Source organism: Anser anser (assembly GCF_964211835.1).
Source record: "Anser anser genome assembly, chromosome: 4".
Classification (NCBI taxonomy): Eukaryota; Metazoa; Chordata; class Aves; order Anseriformes; family Anatidae; genus Anser; species Anser anser.
The window spans coordinates 16,342,872-16,362,403 of record NC_139724.1 but is presented as its reverse complement, the minus strand read 5'-3'; the positions used below and the strand labels follow the sequence as shown (position 1 = coordinate 16,362,403).

At 49.7% G+C, this 19,532-nt stretch overlaps 1 protein-coding gene across 12 annotated transcripts in view; it reads right to left on the bottom strand.

Moving 5' to 3' along the window:
• Positions 1-19,532, bottom strand: part of SHROOM3 (shroom family member 3) — a 150,878-nt gene that overhangs the window by 2,970 nt on the left and 128,376 nt on the right. For 10 of the 12 annotated variants that reach the window (XM_083835248.1, XM_083835250.1, XM_083835243.1 and 7 more), the window contains 6 exons: positions 19,109-19,240; positions 12,916-16,180; positions 9,844-9,920; positions 5,428-6,345; positions 3,844-4,362; positions 2,853-3,003 (listed from right to left, as the gene is read on the bottom strand). In XM_083835248.1, the coding sequence (XP_083691374.1) occupies positions 2,853-3,003; positions 3,844-4,362; positions 5,428-6,345; positions 9,844-9,920; positions 12,916-16,180; positions 19,109-19,240 (5,062 nt within the window). The remainder of the gene's footprint in view (positions 1-2,852; positions 3,004-3,843; positions 4,363-5,427; positions 6,346-9,843; positions 9,921-12,915; positions 16,181-19,108; positions 19,241-19,532) is intronic. The other 2 variants (XM_083835249.1, XM_083835247.1) reach the window with 1 other exon arrangement.

Sequence of the window (19,532 nt, the reverse complement as noted above, 5' to 3'; positions counted from 1 at the left end):
CATGTATGTTAATCTACTCTGCATACCGATGCTGCAGGATTAAATGTAAGTAAATCACAAGCTTGCCTGAAAATATTCTCTCAAAGTTTACTAGCGCAGTCTTCTTTCCATCAAAACTGATGATAATTTCAAGTGGGATTAAAACTGTACTTCAGAGGAAAGAGGATCTTTAAATGCAGGTCAGGCTGGGGGCTGCTCTTGCAGCCAACAAATGAAGAGCACTGTTGAGGCTGACACCACTAGATGGTACACTCTGTGCATGCTCTGGAGCTCATGGTCTTCTGGCTGCACTAGTCCACTGGCAGCTTCCACATATATGCAAAAGCTTAATAAAATATGAGAAATATTTTCTTAAAACAAATGTCGGCTACCAGGTTTAAGCTGGAATGACTGGTAACTCGTGCCATTTCTTAGTAGAGTAGTCGAGGGGGAGAGGAGAGAAAAGGTGATCTTTTACTACATCCCACCTGGTAGGATAAGGGACAGCCAAAACTCCTTTACTTGGATTCTCCCCTCAGTATGACAGGTAGTATCCAGGGACAATAACCAACACTTGTCCTTTCCTTTGCCTGTGATGCTAATGCCACTTCCAAAAGAAAGATCCGAGGTCCTTACCAATTAATTACCAGACCAACTCCTGTGGAGAAGGGATCCAATCTCAACAACTATGATGGCAGGGGAGAAAACCCTATTGCATGGCTCTGTGGGCTGGACACGAAGTCTGGCATTGACCTCTGCAGGTTTTCAGGAGGCCTGAGCTGCTCAGAGGTGGCAGTCACTCCACCTGCTCTGGAAGATCTGCACAAGGTGCAGGCCTGCTCTACGGGACTGCCAGGGGCAAAGTACCTTTGTTCTTGGAGGCCTGGGAGCTGGACAGGAACTGCTTTGTTAATTAATCAGTGACTCTCCTATGATCCCAAACCAACATAACTCTTTTGGACATTTACAATGGAAATGAGCATAGTTTACCCAAATGACCTCTCAGAGTAGCTGCCTTCTCAGATAATGCCTATGCAAATGTTGTTTCACACAGACCATGAACAAACATGCCAGGCAGATCACGCTGTCTGGGCCTAATCACTCTCATCGATTTCTGTTTTTCCATGCCAACGTAACCTTTGAGGCCTGGGACATGTCCTCCAGTGGCAGGCACACATTTACTTGCAAGCCTGTCAGATGCTTGCAGCATGCCCGCTGACTCCTTGGAGCATCCTCCGCCTCGTATTTCATCAGCAGGCAGTCGATTTCAAAGTGAACGGCACCCCAAGAATCAATCAAGTACTGGAGGCATGGTGGGCTGTGATTACCTCCGAAGCTGCACGCTCTACAACCAGCGGCTTGGGCCAGATAAATCAAGCAGCATATGACACACATTATCTGTACATGTGCAGGACCACAGATATTTGTATCGGTGGCAGGCACTGAGTGTCTTTAGACCACTCCAGAGGCAAGGTGTAACAGCTCCTAAAGACCTGACAAGGGCCTACCTGCATCTCAGATGCTCAGAGTTAATCTACTCACTCACTGCTGATAATTTGTGTTATGGAGCACTTCCATGGAGATCTCATTGTTTCTGTCACTGTATTAATGCCTAGTAGGGAGCATACTTTGTTTAGCACGTGAAAGCTGAGAACAGAAATGGTAAGGCAACGTCAAGAAAAGAGGTAAGCTCTCCAAGTCAGAGCTGCAGGACAAACTGCACATTCCCAAACACCACCCAGGCTCCTATCTTCTGCTTTTTTACCCTTGGCATGGGAGTGAGGATCCAGAGAGAAAATGTCGAGCTGTGCTAGAGACACATGAATTCCCTGCACTTTGACAAAAATCCAGTGCAGATTTCAGTGCAGGAGGAATTAAGGACTGTATTTACAGTATATGGGACTTGCACAAGTATTTTTATCCTTCAGTATGTTTAAACTCTGCTGACAAACAGCATGAAACATGGACTATGTTACTCTGTCCATGTCAATGTAGGACTTTTTAGATTTACAGGCAGACATAACTGCTTTTGACGTGAAGGTGATAGGTGTATAAAGAGGCACAGACACGCAAGTAACCTGTCTGAGACTTCTTGAGATTTGTGAGCTTCCCAACTTATCTTTAATTAGCAGGTAACCAATGTGAGACAACGACAGGATCAAATTAGAAGGCCCTGCAAATGCCCTGGAAGACAGAGCATCCAAGCCTACAGCAAGAATTGCGGGGCCATTCCTCAAATATCGCCTCAATACAAGAGGAAAAGGTTTCCTCCTCCCCTGCCCTGCTCTCCCCCTCCCCACCCAAGTCATTGCATCGAGGCTGTGCTGACTGAACTGCTGAGGAGCACAGTTTTCAGTGCATCAGTGAAAACAGTAAGGTGTGAGAAAAAGGAGTAACCAACATTCCTCTGGAGGTGGTGCGTGCAGGCAGCAGGTAAAATGGGTAAATTGGTTTTGGTCAGGAGGAAAATCATAAGGTGAAACCTCACGCACCGAGACAGTGCAGTCACCAGCTGGACTCTGTTCCTGTTTCTAAGCCGAGCTTGCTCAAGTGACTCCACCTCTCCCTTTTACTTCCTTGCTATGGGACAGGGACTGTCTCTTACAAGCTGTACGCTCACCATTTGGCACAATACAGGCCAGCCTCAGGGTTGTGCGAGATTTGTACTCAAATGTGCAGTCAGATTAACCCTCTTCACTCAATTTGAGTCACCCCAATGAAGCTTCACAAGCAGCCTAAATGCAGCCAGCCCTCACGCAACTGAGGGCTGTATCAGCCAAACGCTGACATCAAATAGAAATGCACTTTACTTCAGGGTTTATTATTATTTCAGGAATGTAAACAGCAAGTGATGGTGTGTACTTTGAATTTACCTTCTTCTCATTGATGTCCAGCAGCTCCTCTTCCTCCCCTGCTTCATCTGGCAAGTCTTTGATTTTATTCAGCAGTTCTGCTTTGGGTGCTGAAACATTGTAATAAGCAGGGCAGGTGACCAGGGTTACAGGAGCTTCCTTTTCTTCTCTCCTACACCACAGTGAAGAGAAAGGAGGAGGTCAGTCTGGTCAGTCTGAGCCTGGCTTTTCCCATGCCTAGATCCATGGTGTTCCAGCACTCCCTCTTTGGTACCTTCTCAGTGCTGTTAACCACGAAGGAAATGGCTGATTCTCACCATCAGAGGGTGCACGTCAGCCGCTTTCATCTCCCTCCCTGTGCAGAACAGCACAGCCGCTCTGTTTAAGTGTTGACGGGTTAACTGCTCTGACCAGGAACAGATCCTTGCTAGAGAAAAATCAGCACAGTGCAGCTGGTGATGGCTAAACTGATCATTTTATTTGGCATCATCATGCATTACCACTTATTGCTGTGTGGTTCTCCAGCTATCCTTTGGAAGTCTCTACCTTAGAACAGCTACACTGCAGGACTTGGGCTGATCTTTTTGTCTGTCTGTAATAAGAAGGCATCCCCACCCCTCCTTTCGAAACTGGGCCTCTCATTAGCTTTCTGCCCACCACTGGTTTGGTCCTTATTTTACTGTTGTACCTGTGTTCTTTGGACTGAATTGCTTCCAATTACAAAAATTAAGAGAGCAAAATCAAACAACACCTCCAGAGATGGTTCATTTCCTGTCCGGTCACCAAGCTCGGCATCGTTTTCTACATGGTCCAGAGAGGTGAGCTCAAAGGCCATGCACAGTCAAGCTCACGAGAAAGGGCATTCAGAAGCTCCCTGCCAGTCCTCATGCATGGGACCTGAGAAACTCACTCTGCCAGTGAGGAAAAATTTGGCACAGTCTTGTCCTTAAAAGCAAGCAAGCAGTGAGTTCTGCTGTGACATTAACCCACAAGCCAAACAAAGAGTGCTTACGTGTTATCTTCTGCTGCTGTCCTGCTAGATTTCTTCTGTGTCATCTTCCTTTTCATGTTGTTCTCCTTCAGCAAGCTGGTTCCACTAGGGAAAAGCCCTTCCATTAAGTCCATGGTTGTCTTCATTTTGGAGTCTGGATCCAGGATATCAGCCAGAGACTTGTCTTTATGGATGATCTCTTTCGCTAGAGCCTCTGACTTAAGATCCTCTGGGCTCTTTTTCTTTGTCTTCACCGGAGGAACTGTGCTGAGTGTCCCGGAGTCTGGGCTGCCCTTTTCTGACTCTCCGGTGTTAACTGCTGGCTCTCTGTGGTTGCTATCAGGTTGAGTTGTGGGCTGTCTATCAGAGCTTTGAGGCCCTTCAGAAGAAGCAGGTAACTGGTGCTGCTTATCCACAGCAGGTGGAGAACTAGTCCTCTTTGACGCAGGCGATGAGAAGGACCAATTCTTTTCACTGATATTCGTGCCCAACCCTGTTATCTCCCTCTTGGCCAGGGCTTTGGGAAAGCTTCTGAAGCTGCTATGGACAGAAAAGTTCTGTGAGATGAAGGTAAACTTACCACACAGGATTTCTGTGAACAGATGATGAAGGCCTAAGACAAATACGTTTTCTTTCTCTCTCACTCATTTCTGTCTTTGCATTTCAACACAGAAAAGCCCACACTATGAAGCTACGGGTGCGAGATGCACTTCATTCCCTTACCTGGATGCTGCTGTTTGTCATACCATCACAGAACCAGTGAGTGACAAGTCAGTTTGTTTTCTGCTCATGGGATGGGGACATTGAATCTCAGCACCTTTGAATGACAGCCTGAGCAGCCCACACTTGATTTGTCCTTTTTATGTTGGAAAAGCCCTGGCCAGATTCTTCTCTGATGGAAGGATCCCTCCTCCTTCCTTGGGAGCAAGGGAAGCTGTGCTGATTTAAACCAGCTGGGCACCCAGCCCAAAATCCTATCCTTCAGGAAAAATTCACTATACAGAGTTACTGTGACATATTTGTGTTGTCACTTCTTGGCACATGTTCCTTGTTTCATAACAGGATTGTTTCATGCCAGGTCTAAAATGTACTCTGGGAAGTCTAACAGTTTGGAAAAAGACAAATTTTCATAGTTCTCTCTCAAAACACAATAACTGGATGGAGTAAGCAGCCATTTTAACTCTTCATGCTGGACTGAGTGAGAAGCAACCCCACTGAAACCCACTAAGGAAGTGCAGGGAGAATGAGACCAGGATATTTCCTCACTCATCACCCTCTTTGCTTTGCCCGCTAAGCACCTGTCAATGCATCTGCTGATGGACCACAAAACTTTTTGTCTTCTTGCTTTCTGCCCTGGTCCGGCCACAACATTTAACAATGCTCTTGGCAGCCAGCAGTGCCTAGAGGCAGCGAGTCTGTCTGTCTGTCCCCCTCCCCTTGTAATGCGTGTAATCCTCCGCAAGCTTCCCGCTCAGCTAGCAGCTGCGGGTGGGTTGTGGTGGCACGCGGAGCTGTGGAGGTCAGTCACATTTGGCTGGAGCCCTGCATATCTTACTGTATATGGCCCTGCAACGCCCGAGACGCGGTGTGACAGCTCTCCCTTACCTCACTTTGTCCTCCTCTGGGAGCCTGGTGGATTTGTCTCCAGCTGCCCCATACCCGTCAAGTGCCGCCGGTGGGGGAGGAGGTGGGAATTCCTCTGTGCCGCTCACAGAAGTGCAAGACCTCAGCTCAGGAGGAAGAAGGGGTGGCGGTGGGGGTGAGAAGGGTGGAGGGATGACCCCGGGCTGGGAAGACATGACAAACACCTCGTCGTCTTCATCGTCCTGCAGCAATGGCGGGGGCGTGAGCTGCAGGCACGACTCCGAGATCCGGAGGTGGGTTGTCCCCTGGGGAGAAGGAGTCTCTGGGTCAGAAGAAGTGCTGCTCTGTGTTGGAAGGGACTGCCACCTCTGGAAGACCTTTGGCCCAGCTGCTGGAGGGGACACCATAGCAGGTGGTGAGCTGTTGTCTTTGACTGAATGAGCCCACATCACCTTGGCTGGGAGGGATCTGTGCAGCAGCCCTGCTTTCCTTCTCCACATGATTTCTTCCGCAGGAGACTCAGGGGATCTATCCTGAACAGCATCCAGAGACTGTGCCTGTGTAGTACCACTGCTCTCAGGGGGAAGAGCATCTCGTTTGGCATGGTGCTGTCTCTGAGCCTGGCCATCATCTGCAGTCAGAAAGTCTGAGGGAGTCTGTGTGGGTGTAGTAGGTGAGGACCGCCCGGATGCATATGGATTAAGAGGAAGGAACATGGGTTTAAAGCCTTGCTTTTGCTCTAGATAGTGACTCCTTGCCTCTGTTGGAGATGGGACAAATGCAGAAGTCCTGATATCTTGCCTGGAAGATTCTGAGGTCTTATGGCTCTCGGTCACTGTGGAGGACCTGGTGGCAACCTCGCTACCATGGAGTGGATGGGGATAATAACTTGGAAATGCCGTTTTTTCAGAGTGGCTTCTTTCTTTCTTGCTGAAAGACCTACAGAAAACAAGAGATAAACCACTTTAAGATTAACAATTAATCAATGAGCAGGAAAAGCTATTGTGCATCTCAAAAACCAAGTTAGATGACCGTTTGAGGCCTGTGTCAGTGCCTGCTGATCTAGGTGAGGTGCAGTTGTGATACTGAAGGGAGGGGTAAATGTAGTCTACTAATTCCAGAATTCTAGGGACACGGACCCAGATCCATTCCTACCCACCATCTCACATCACTTTGAGTGTGTGCTATGTCACAGACATGTGCACACACACACACTGAACATCACAGCAATAACTCAGCAGAAAAATATCTTAGGAAAACCTGAGTACCTGGCTTCCCTTCCAGCCATACTTTGAATTCTGTTTATTACAGATGGGGTTGGTACTGACCACAGTTAGGAAGTCTACTTGACATTATCTACCACCAGAGTCTATTCTCAATTGCTGATAACTTTCACAATTTAAGTTTTATGGGCCAAACATTTGCCATTGCATTATCTGTTCCTTTTGGGAAGGTGCAATTGTAACGATTCAACTGTCTTCAAGAACGAAGTGAAGCAAAAAATGCAGTATTTTGACTGTGGAGAAAAAAGAAAAAAAAAAAGCTCATACAACCTTGGGATCCCATTAGGAAAAAGAGCTCCATTTATATATGCAGGTGTTACAAAAAAAAACAAAGCCAAGATACTTCAGCCACAACAGGACGTTACGACTGCAAAGTCAGCAGATTAAATTATTCTTTCCATGTCTTGTAAAGTGTTCTCATGTGAGTCTGAGAAATAGTGTCTGGCCTTTGAACAGAGGATCCTGGTCAGAATATGTTGCCAAACCTACTTGCTCGTATGGCTATTTAGCTGGAAAACAAAGTGAGCTGTAATAATAGCGCTAGCAGATGCGAAAGAAGATGGCCTAAAAACATGAGGCCATACCATAAAACAATAAAATACAATAAAGCTGAATTGCCAATACATTTTCTGTTCTCAAGATGCATTGTTCGAACAATCTAATGCTGCCAGCCCATGATGTTTGAGACTTGGGACCCAAATTTGCTCTCAGGCGTGCTGGTACAAATTAAGAACAACCTTGTCAAACACATGGGTCGTTCTGGCTTTATTCTGGTGTAACTGAGAATAGAATTTGGCAGCCTTTGTCTGGGGGTGGGGAAACTTCCCAGACAGACTGATCTTGGTATTGTCTGTGGTTCCTGGACAGTAGCAATGTGTATTCTTTTCAGATGCTCAGTGTTTGTCAGAAATACCAGATGGTAATTCTCTAATTTAAAGCTCTCTCCTACCGTGGAGGCAACTGTGGGTTCTAAACTGGCAGAAAAACAACCATTCCCAACAGGGCTTATGAGCCAGCTATTGTACGACACCTGTGGAGCAGTGTAAGAGCACAGCACGTGTGGCAAGACCAGATGACTGCTGACCAGGGCTTGTGTAACTTGACCATTTGATGGTTTTCCTTCCTCGATCAAGAGAGGCAGTAGAGATGGTCCCATCTCCTCCCCAGCACATTAAACAGCTGTGTCCCAAGGGAACACAGAAGTGTAATTCCTACTGCTTGATACTGCCTCCCTTGAAGGGCCCAGGCATGCAGCATGCTGCAGGCAGAGATAGGATGATAACAGTTATATGTGAGAAGACCGGCTAGAAAATAGCTACTGGGGGCTGACAATCACAGGACAAAGATTTGCATCTCCTGAGAGATGGATTAAAGATGCTGCAATAATCCCACAGCCCAGATGGTGACATACGCACTCACACTGGAGTGGGAGAAGATTCAACGTCACCCAATAGCAGAAATCCTTCTGTGAATCATTGGCACATAGTTAAGGTCCTGGTCTACCCGTCCCTTTCAGTCTGCGGAGGATTCAGATCTTGTTCCCACTCAGAGTTAAATGCAAAACTGCCTATGGCTTCAGGAACGCACAAGCAGAGCCCACTCACTTCCTAAACTCATGCCCACTCTCATTTAGTTCACTCCAAGTACAGCAACACAAAAAACCACTTCATCTAACAGCCAAGGCTCATGGGGAGTGCTCTGCAGCCTTTGTGCTGGGAACCTATGTCCTGAGAGTCAATGGCTTTTTCCTGTCTTCTCCCATCCTTTTTTTCCATCTTTTGGGAAATCCAAATGTGATCAAGAAAGGAAAGCAACGTCACACCTCCCAGGAGAAAAATGCTTGCAGAGCATGCATGATGCACAGCAGAAACATCATAAAACTGTTAGATTAATACCAATAATCTTTCTCCAATGAAGCATGAAAATGAGAAACCTGTATTTCATGCCACAGTAAACTTTTTTCAGTTTGGGTGTTCCATCCCATTACTTGGAAAATAGGTTGGGTTAAAAGAAATAAATAAAGTAGAAAATAGTTATTGAGAATGATGAAATGCAAGCTCTAGAACAAATGGGAAGGCAGGATGAACTAAAAGCTGTGCGGTTCTTTCAGGAAGAAAAGGAGAAAGTTGGTCCAAATTTAAGAGAAAGAAGGTGTTTTAAATAATCATAAAAGGGCGTGCCTGAAGGCAAAACGAGTCCCTCTAAAACAACATCTATGTCTTCTTAGGGGCAAAAATTAATAGCCAGTAAGATCCAGCTAGACTAGGAGCCTTCCTCTACTTCCAGCTGTCACTCCCTGACCCAGAGCAGCACAGTGAAACCTTTGGAGACAGCAGTGTTAAATTCCAGTGTGACAACAGAGTGGGACAACATTTACTGAAAGTTTGTAAGAGCTCCTCTGTGAACAATTCTTTTAGTCCCTCTTGGTGGTTTTTACTGTCATATGACTTAGCTGTTCAGGCACTCGGAGCTTAGGGCAAACATCTATTTATTATTTAAAAGTAAATACAGCAAGATCAACTTCAGTCCGAGTGAACTTCAAAACAATCTACTGCTAAGTGGATAGTTACCTAAGTCCTAATATTATGAGTTTTATGATTACACTTTTCTATTTTTAAAAACATTTCTCTCTCCTGTTGCTGAGCAAATGTCCTGCCTGTGCAAAATAAAGCAGCCTAAATACAAAGCTCCCATATAAATGAGATCTCTCCATTTTAGTCCATGCAGATGTTCACTTGCTTTTGCGAGGCAGCACCCTGGACTGGAGAAAGCCAGACAGAGTGGGATGTCACGGTATTTTTTCCTTTAGTATCCTTCAGTTAGGATAACGTCTGGAGGTGAGTTCTAACAGCAGATCAAACACGTTTTGGAAGGTACGTAACTTGCTGCTGCAGAAACATGCTCCAAAATGGCATGATTGCAGAGGAGGAATTTACAGTGAGTTAATGTCTCTAGCGGCCAGAAAAAGCTCACAGCAACTTACTCCTTCTAACTTTGCTGGGCGCAGCACACCCAGAACTGTGTCCACGCAGACATTTGCTCTAGTTTGTCCCTACCCACCTGTTTACGCAGACAACACATCGCAACTGCTGCTGGCAGCAGGGTGACAAGAGCTGGCCCTGCAGCGACCAAGGGGACATTAACGTATACCTACCTGGTTCCTGCGCTGATCACGTAGAAAGGATCTCTCACCATGGCGCCAAATTCACTGCTTTCCCTTCTCAGCAGGTCCTGGAGTGCAAAGGTGGTATTAGCAGCAAGCAGGAAACAAAAGGAAGTAACAAAACACTGGTGCTTCCTCGTAAGAAACCACTGCATGTGCCATATAGCGCTGGGTGGAAAACTGTGAACTGATGGACAGACTTATCCAGATGAACATTTTCTGAAAACCTCTCGGCTACTCCTCGCCTCTTCTAAGAGAACTTGCCCAAAGGTATCAGTGGGACCTGTGTGCTCACTGCTGGTTTGTATGCAAGCAAGAAGCTGAGACATCATTAAAGCAGCCTGAAACAGGGAAATTGAACAGTGAACGAACTGTGTCCAGTGCAAAATCAGGACCAAAATGCTGCAGAGAGATGCTGAATGCCACACAGGCTGGAAACTCCAGACACAAGCAGAGGTGCTGAGAAACACCACAAAGGCTGGCACTTGGTTCTTTTAAAAACTGAAGTGCAGGACCTACCTCCTCTTTAGGCATTTATCTCATCTAAAACCAGAAAAATTTTGGATTTGAAATAGCTTTATAAATCGGATTCTCTCTGCCCTAGAGCTCCCGCCATAAGACACCAGACTATTACGAGACATGAAAGCAAATGCTGTGCCTGCTTTTGAAGATGTTGGTATTTTTTCCCGCATGACCTTTTCAGCACAGAGCATTTCAGTGTTTGTTCCCCACACCCTTAGCTGTTTGCTTCTTTGGACAGTGCTGCTGCAGGGCAAGGGTAAGAGCAGATCTTGATTTAGGAGGCCAGGAGCTGGGAGATATGCAGGCTGAGACAGACTAAAAAAGCAGAAGTGAAGGAAGGCTGAGAATCTGCTCTGAAGACTGAGAGCTAATAATTCCACACGGCTATCAATTTCCTTATATCTTTAAACAAATTCCTGCAGTGACATTGCAATGTGATTTATATGCAGCCTGAAAGGAACATTATACACTGTACACAAGGCCCTGAAAAATATACAGTGAGGCAGACAAGTCTGCTGCTAAACTGGAAATAAACATTTCCCACCAAAAAAGAAATCACAAAAGGTCTCCAAAAAATCACCCTGTTGCTTTAGCTTTGTCCCTGACTTTTGTAATTGTTGTTTTGCATTGGAGACAGTTCAGAAACAAACTGAGTGAAGAGAGCACTCAAATATACTTCCTTTACAAACAGACACATATTTTGGTGTATATGTTCGAAGTCAAACGTGCCTTCCTGAATTAGGATTTCAGAACATGATTTTCCTCACTCAGGAAGTGGATACAGACAAATCACTCTGGAAAACTGCAGCAAGGGCTCTACCCTCTTTCTGGACTTGAACTAAGACCCTGTGAGCGGGTCTGCACCGCTGTTTATCATCTTCCTTGAGTCAGCTTCCAACAGGCAGAAACTCTGGTTTGTCTGCTGAATGTATTCAAGATTAAAAATGAGCTGACAGGGGGAACATAAAGATCTCAAGAACCTCCCTGTCTGTTCCCTGCCTGAGACAGCAGGCTGGGGAGACATGAACTAGGGCTGCTTGTTGTCCAACCTGGCATTGAGAAGTACATTGTAGTGGTTTTCCTCTAATTAGATGTTGTTGTTGTTGTTGCTGCTGCTCTGACTGTTGCAGTAGGCAGAGGAGGAGTTGCAGTGTGGCTTTCACCCTAACTCTTTATTGAGGACTGTCCTCTTGCTGAACACAAGGCTTCAGGACTGGCAAGTGCTGCAAAGTTGCCCATAGGAGCCTGTTGCCTGGTCTGGAAAAACACTGGTGATGGGATGTGACAGCAGTGGCTTTGGGAATCCATTCTGGTCGCTTGATAGTCACAAGCTGCTTTTTCATTCTCTTTATTTAAAAATGTAGCAGGGGTTCTGAGGTCTGTCGAGAGAGGACATTTAGAAGGAAGCACTTAATGGGTCTGGGAGGACAGCTCCTTCCCCTGCACCCTGGTCTGGGCTGTGTCCGAGAGCACAGCAGAGCGCTCTCGCTGTAGCCCCCTTTGCATTACTTGACTGCGTGCCGCTTCACTGCACCTCGACAACTTGTTCTGGGCCAGCAACAAGTGTAGGAATAGCAGGAGGTGTCCTGGCTCTCAGCTGTCCCTTAACTATGCGAGACTGTCCAAACACTTGGACTATTTGCAGCGAGAAGCCTGCCCACGCATTTTAGTTGTTTCCTCCCCCTCCCTGTGATGGAGCCCGGCATGGAAACGGGGATGGGGCAGCAGACCCACCACTGCTGCAAATCTCCACAGCTCGCCAGTTGCAAGGACCTAAATAGGTCTGAATAGATTTCAGCCAGCCGAAGAGCTGGCCTGGACAGTTGTTCTTTAAGAAGTCAGCCTGTTTCTACTATTTACTGTCAGCAGAGTCAGTCAAATTCCCCGTTCGTGACATCAGAGCGATGTTCCCAACCACCAAGCAGGGGACATGGAGAGAGCGGCCAGGGTCTGCACGGGGTTTTCTCTGCACTGCTTCCCTCCAGGGCCAGAGGCAAAACATAATGGTTACTTGGCAGTGTCTCTGCCCAGCATTTCCCAGCACTGTCGGCCACAGTGGGAGCTGGGGCAATCTCAAGCAGCCTTTAAGGTTCTCTGCTTTGCACTAGGGAGGTGAGCTAAGAAGAGTGACAGCACCAGCGTGTGACCACCTTCATGGCACACCCCACCAGAAACATCCCAGCGCCTCTCCAGTGGTGCTGGCAGGTAAACTAGGACACCTCAGATGGGTTGTTAGGGCAGGAAGGCCACAAGCACGTTATCATCAGCACATGCTCTGAAATCCCAGCAGCTCTGAAATCCCTGAAGCAGCCCCAGCAGCAGGAAAGCAGAACAGAAGCAGTACCCCCACTGGCAAGCACTTAAACCAGCATCCCAGTAATGTAAATGGAATAAACAGTCTGTACTTCAACAAGCATTTAACCTCTCTGCAACCAAAGGAGTAACTGCCGTGACAGAACAGCAGTCTGTTCCCTGACATCTCCCCTCTTTCCCTGGTTTGGAGAGCCCTGCTTTCCTGAACATAATCCCATTTCCACCTACCTGGTGTTTCTTATCCGCTGTGGGAGATGATCTGGAACGCGTGTGCACGGGGACACACACCTTCCTCTGCTGATTGTCGTACCTGTCGAGCAAATCTTCCACAGACACTGATTTCCCAGATTTCCTGGTGGAGGGTGTTTTGAAGCCCTGCTCCTGCTTCCCAAAGCAAGGCTGGCCCTGCAGGCCCAGAGGGTCTGTCTGCGTACCTTTGGTGAGCTCCGTTTTGGCCCTGTAATCCCAGCACCTGTCTGTTTTGGGTCGGCTCGTGAGCAAGCCTTCCCGGTGCCCTTTCTTCTGCTCATCTCCGCTCACATCAAAGCAGCCCATGAGCCCGGGAGGAAGGGTAGAAGACATCCGCCCCGTCCTGCCTATCCGCTCTACCGACTCTCTGCGGCGATAGAGGTTCTGGTCCTGGAGGGAATTCATGCTGGAGGCAGAAGAAAGGCTCTGGCTGTCCGGGCCACCTGCCTGCAGGTAGGAGCTGTGGGAGCGCTCCCTGAGCAGCCCAACGTCCTGCGAGGACGGCCGCTTCCCTGTTTTGCGCTCGATGTAGTCAGCGAGGGCGTTCTGCTGGAGCTGCTTGAGCTCCGGCTTAGAGAGGCTGGCCGTGGAAGAAGCTTTGCCCTCCCTTTCAAAGATCTTACGCCTGTCAGCCACTGTGTTCTCTGGGAAGACAAAATGGAGGCTTTTCTTCTGGAAGGAGAAAGGCGATGGTTCCCCATCGGAGATGCCCACCTCGTTCATCTTGTCTGGCTCCGAGTAAGACCGCTTCTTCTGCTCCGCAGTCAGCCGCTTTCGGCCCCCGATGCGCAAGACGTGCTGCGTCTTGGTGTAGTCCAGGGCAGAGAGGCTGCCTTCCGTCGGCGTCACGCTGTGCCTCTCCTTCGGGGTGTGGGGAGACGCTGCTGTGCTCCTCATGCCCACGTGGGCCGAGGCAGGCCGCTGGGTTGTCCTCTTGGGTGTGCTCCCAAAGGGGGGGCTGATGCGGCGGAAGGAGGTGGCCCTCAGCACCCGGGTCTGAGCGTCTTTAATGCTGTTCCTGTAGGCCCTGTTGAACGGTGTGTCCAGCTGCGACCCGTGGGCATCCTGGAGGTTATCCTTCCAGAGGACTTCCTTCTCAGGCTCCCCTCCCAGCTGGAACGTACTTTTGCTCCGCGGCAGCTGAGCTGCCCTCGTTTGCAACTCATTTTCAGGAGATGGGCTGTAGTATTCGCTGGACCTCGTCTGCTTCGCCGAAGCTGCCATCTGCAGCTCCACGGAGTGCCAGTGAGCCTCGTCCGAATTCCCATTCCTGACAGAGGGGCTGGAGACCCTGCCCAGCTCCCCGAGCAGCTGGACGGGCTCGCGGGAGCTGAGCTTGCTGCGTGTGTCCTCCAGGCTGTTCAGAGAGCACTTTGTGCCGGAGGGCTGGCTCGCCCTGCTGGGCCCGTAGTGCTGGCCGAAGCTGGGAATGCCGGCACTGTGGGGCCGGTGAGTGCTTTGCTCTCGCTGCTCAAACTTGCTGACCTTCTCCAGTACAGAGCAGCGGGACTTGATGGGGTCTGGTTTTCCGTAGGGAGCGCTCTGGCTGCTAGAACTGAGCCGGCTCCTCCCAAAATCAGAGGTTTTCTGGTGCTGTGGCGAAGAGGGCTCTTCATATTTTGGCTCAGCAGCATGGAACGGGGCCACGCTCGTGCCCTCTTCCTCCTGCCTCGCAAAGGCCTGCGGGTCTGCGTCACTCCACTGTTTGGGCCCCTGTCCCCTCTGATCCTTCTCCTCTTTGCTGCCGCTGTTCAAGAAGGACAGCTTGGTGTTGGAATAACCCTCACCCGGCTGTGTCTCCTTTACCTCAGAGCTGCTTTGCCTCCTGGCGCTCTCTGCGATGTTCTGCAAGGAGGAGAAGCCGTACTGCTTGGCCTTGCTGTGACCCCACTGGTGGTGAGCGGCAGCGTCTCTCTCGTTTATCTGCGTGTTGCCATTTTTGTCCTCCTGGGATTCAGCCACCCAGTCCTCTCTGGGCTGGTAAGGGCTTCTTCTCTCACCAGCATCCCTCGGCTGGGGCTGCGGGGCTTGCAAACTGTGTTTGGAGGCCTGGGCAGTACTTGTGGTGTCTCGGCTGCTGTGTGCCACCTTGTAAGGTGGAAACAACTCTTCCTTCCTCGATGTGCTCAGGTAGACTTCTGGGCCTGCTGTGTTAGGAGGTTTTTGCTGGGCAAGCTTAGCTGTGGCATCGTGCTTTCTCTCAGCGGCCAGGGGCTGGTAGAAGACGGTCGATCTGTTTGCAGTGCTTTGGTTTCCATTCTCATCAAAGCCCAGCGTGCTGCTGGCTGCACCTTTGTCGTATGAGACGGGAAGAGACGGAGAGTAACCACTTTCTTTGGCCAGAGCTGGATAAACCGTCCCGTTATTGCTTGCGGAAGGCTGAGGCACCTGGGCGTAGTGCGGCTCTGGGGAAGGCACCGGGTAGACCCCTGTAGGCAGCAGGGGCTGCCCGGGCTGGGAATAGCTCTGCTTGGGCTTCACTGTGGGGCTGCTTTCCGGGCTCTTCTCCACCACCGTGTGCAAGTGCCCTTCTCCGAAGTGGCTCTTGAGCAGCGGCCCCTGGGAGAGGGTGCTGACAAGCGGAGGCCAGGCCCCTTTTGGCTGGGTTCGGCTGGATTTGTTCAGATCAAGGCCGGAGCATGAGCTGGGCCTCTCGTGATGCCTGATGGCTGCGTAGCTGTCGCTGCGAGCGGGAGGCAAGGGAGGTCCCTTGGGGGGCTGGCTCTCACTGTCCGAGGAGCCCTGGGCTGGCTGCGCCCAGGAGGGAGCCACATTGTTCCGGCTGAAGCCGTGGAGCCTGCTGTGGCCGCGACCGTCCAGCGAGGCCCGGGCCTCGCAGCTGGGAAGCAAGGCAGAGGACTTCACCTCGTACTCCTCGGAGATCCCTCGCTGGGCGTCGTAGACTGTCTTGACGTACCTGATGTCAGCCTGCCTCATCCCCTCCTGCAGGCCGCCGCGGGAGTGCATGCTGTCTGTGGAGCAGGAGTGCTCCTTGCTGAACGGCGGAGCGGGGTACTCAGGGATGCTGGAGTTGGTGGAGAAGGAGCTGTAGGCTGAGTCTCTCTTGCTGTGGAGGTGGGAGAGCTGGTCGATGCTGTTGGTGGATTTGGCTGGGGACAGGTGACAAGGGTGGTAGCCAGGGGAGGAGTGCTCCAGGCTTTCCATGCTGCCCCGGGAACTGTATTGGTCAGGACTTCTCCTCAGATAGCCATGCTCGTAACCAGAGAGATCGCTGGTCGAGGAGCTGGGGAAGAGTGAGAGAAGAGTGAAATCCCACTGTTAGCAGAGGAGAGGCACAACAACTTATAAGTGAGCTCAGAAGCAAGATGTTTAGCTTTGAGAAGTGCAGATGAAAACCCATATTTGGGCCTTGCTCCATCCCCTGTTTGCAGTCATCCCAGTTCACAAAGAGGAACTGCTTGACATTGCAACACATGGCTCTTATTTACCACAGAGGGGTGGGAGGAGGGAAGCACAGACAGAAAGACAGTGCAACTCTGGAGACAGGGAGGATCAAACCCACCCATCAAACCTATCCAAAGCACTTGGAAAGCTGAATGAGTGCCGATGCCACCGAGGAGGAGGAGAGGAGTTCGAGAGGCGTTCTGGGGGGAATCTAGTCTCTTCCTTTTTTCCCCATTTCATTCCTTTTTATGGAGATGAAGGCTATGCCCTGGCAGGCTTCCTGGAAATTCAGCTGTCCCAAGGATAGTTTGTTTGCTGCAAAAAGAGTAAGCTGACGAGACAGAGAAGAGATGCATGTGTTGGTGCGTGGAGGCAAGTGGGGGGTGCAACAATATTAATAGTTTGAGAACAGCCCCCTCACCATGTAGCTCCGCAGGTACAGGTGCACCTTGGCACCTGCTCCAAGAAACATACGTGTTGACAGAGGATTTGTGGCCTCCAGAGGAGTGTTCAAAAAGAAGGATATTCAGAGATCTTTCTATCAGCTGGAAGGGAGCTCCTTGTGCTGGATGCAGTTCTTGTATACCTCACATGGGGACGTCACAAATTTCTGTGGAGTTTCCCCCTGGCTAATCTCTCCTCCCAGACTCCAGCAAATGCAGGGAGGATTGTGGAGTGTAGCCTGATGATTTCACTTTCCTTCCCGCTGTTCCCAGCTCCCCTCCTTTGCATATGGCTTTGTCTGGTTCCCTGTGCAGCTACAAGTGCCATCCTGGCAGAGCCATAGGAAAGCACCAGGAAAGGAAAGGCTGCTGTCCCACGCAGGGCCCCGAGCTGCAAGCAGGAACGGAGCCTGGGGCTGCCAGGGTGCAAGCTGCAGCCTCGGCTGGCAGAGGGAAGGCAAGCTCCATTTCTACGTGCTTCACCATTTCTATGTGCTGCACCCTGCTGGGATAACAAAACCAAACCTGCTTCATGCAGCAGGGGAGCTGGGGATGCACAGCAGCCCTGGGAATTAAGGTGCCTTTTCTGGGAGGCAGCAGGTACGTTTGTAACAGCCCCTTTGCTAACTAACAAGTGTCTGCTGAAGAGCCTGAAGCCTGCTCCAGATCATATCCCAACCACAGTCCCTTCCATGCTGCTGGATTAAGACCCACAAGCCCCAAGGACAGGTAGGGGCAGAAGGCTGCTAAGGACGAGGAAAGGCAGAAGGAAGTCTGCCTGCAAGGGGAAGAAGCAGCAGCTCTGCAGAGATGCAGAGGAGCACAGAGACAGAAATGGATCTGGCAAAACTTAGGATAAAGCTGGTTTACTCATCTGAATGCACCACTAGATGTTTAACAAAATATTTTAAAAATCTCCCTGGCAATGCCCAGTGCAGCTGTGGCCAGCTGGCCACTAGGTGTTCCCCGTGCTCCTCTTCAGGCTCCCAGGAGACACAGCCAGGAGCTGTGGCGGGGAAGCAAAGCCCCTTGGTGGGAAATGAATACGCTACAGGATGATCTGTGCTGAAGGCCAGTCAGGAACATACATTTTTTTTGTAACCACCCGCTCACTTTTTTTAATGCCACGTTTTCTCTTTTCTCCCCTCTGCCGAAGCTGTTTTGCCTGTAGAAGAAATGAGGTTTAAATCCCCGTGGCTGTAAGGAGAATTTCCTCCTCCCCAAACCCTTTCTGCCTTTCCAAGGAAAATGCTCCAAGGGCAGAATTTAAACTTGTCCTCTGCCCCCCCCCCCCAAGCTGGCCCAGGGCTCACCACCAAGTACCTCAGAGGGGCCAAGGGGTTTGTCTGCCCTGGGTGCTCTTCTTCCTGTACTGAGCACTCCTTGCATGAGGACCACATCGCTGCTTCCAGTCTCCCTCTAACACAGTCCAAAGCCAAAACCAGAGGGACCTCACCCAACCTTCGTTTAACAGCACTGAGGTTACTCGTTTAGACTTTTGGGGGCTGACAAACCACCGCACTGACTTCCTAGTCATGATAAAACTGACTCCTGCAGAAAGAGATTGCCAAAAGCAGGAAATCCCTTGCTGAACTTCTCACCCTGGGAGTACTGACAGTGATGCAATGCTGCTGGAGAGAGGCTCGGCGATGCTGATGGGTGCAGCAGCCCTGCTGCCAAACCCTTATCTTCCTTCATAGGTTCGGTTTCATTTTGGATTTCTTTTCCTCTGCTGGGGAAACAACTTTGCTGTGTTTCTGCACAGGGACAGTTTTCAGGACGCAGAGCAGGACTCCGACTCCAGTATCAGTACCCAGAGACAGCCGCCTCAGTGTGCTGGCATCCCATCTTGGCAGGAAGGGGAATTTTTAAAGCAATTGCGTAGGTGTTAACCACCTCACAGAGCACTTAATTGAGGAATACATGTCCACTTTATCTGGGTAACCAAAGAGGAAGAGAAGCCCTCCTACCTCTAAACCTAACCCTGGCTGTCTGTAAACCCACCAGCTGTATGGAGGCAGATGGTAACATTTTGCCATCAAATCTTTTGTCCCCTTCCTTCACTCCTGAGCCCGAGATGTAGACTGCAATCTTGCAATCCAAGACAGATCCGTGGGCATGAGGCAGAGCCTCCCCGAAGGCAGTGTGACACTGGAAATGAAGACATAGGATTTGTGTGATGGTTTAGAAGCATGCTAGCTTGGGAGCCTGATTCTACACCCATGTAAGGTATATAAAAAGAGGAAAAATAAGAAATTAAAAGAGCTGGTGGCTCTACGCCTCTGGCTACGTGCAGCACAGGACCACAGCTGTGTATTGCTTACCTGGAGTGGTAGGACTGATGCCAAGGGATGCCAAGCGTGCCCTGAGATATTTGCATCATGCTGGGATCGGGTTGGTTCTCTGCAAGTTTGGTTGAATGCCAGGAGTGAGGTCGGCCTGGAGTTTCACTCCGCCTAGGTAAAAGCAGAAGGATTTTGCATGTAAACAACAGGCCAGCTCCTTCAAGGAAGAGGAATGTGAAGAAACACCGAGAGGCATTTAAAATTGCTAACGCTCATTTCTGTTTCACTGCTACAGTTTTTCTTTTCCGAGCTAATCATGAGCCATTCCCAGCATTCACACAACACGTACCCCCTCATGTTTGCAAACCAAAGAGCATGGGCAGACAAGCATCCCCACGGACCAGTTTAGTCTGGGCTGCATGTGGGACTCTCACACCATGCACCGAGCAGGCTGGCAGCGTGG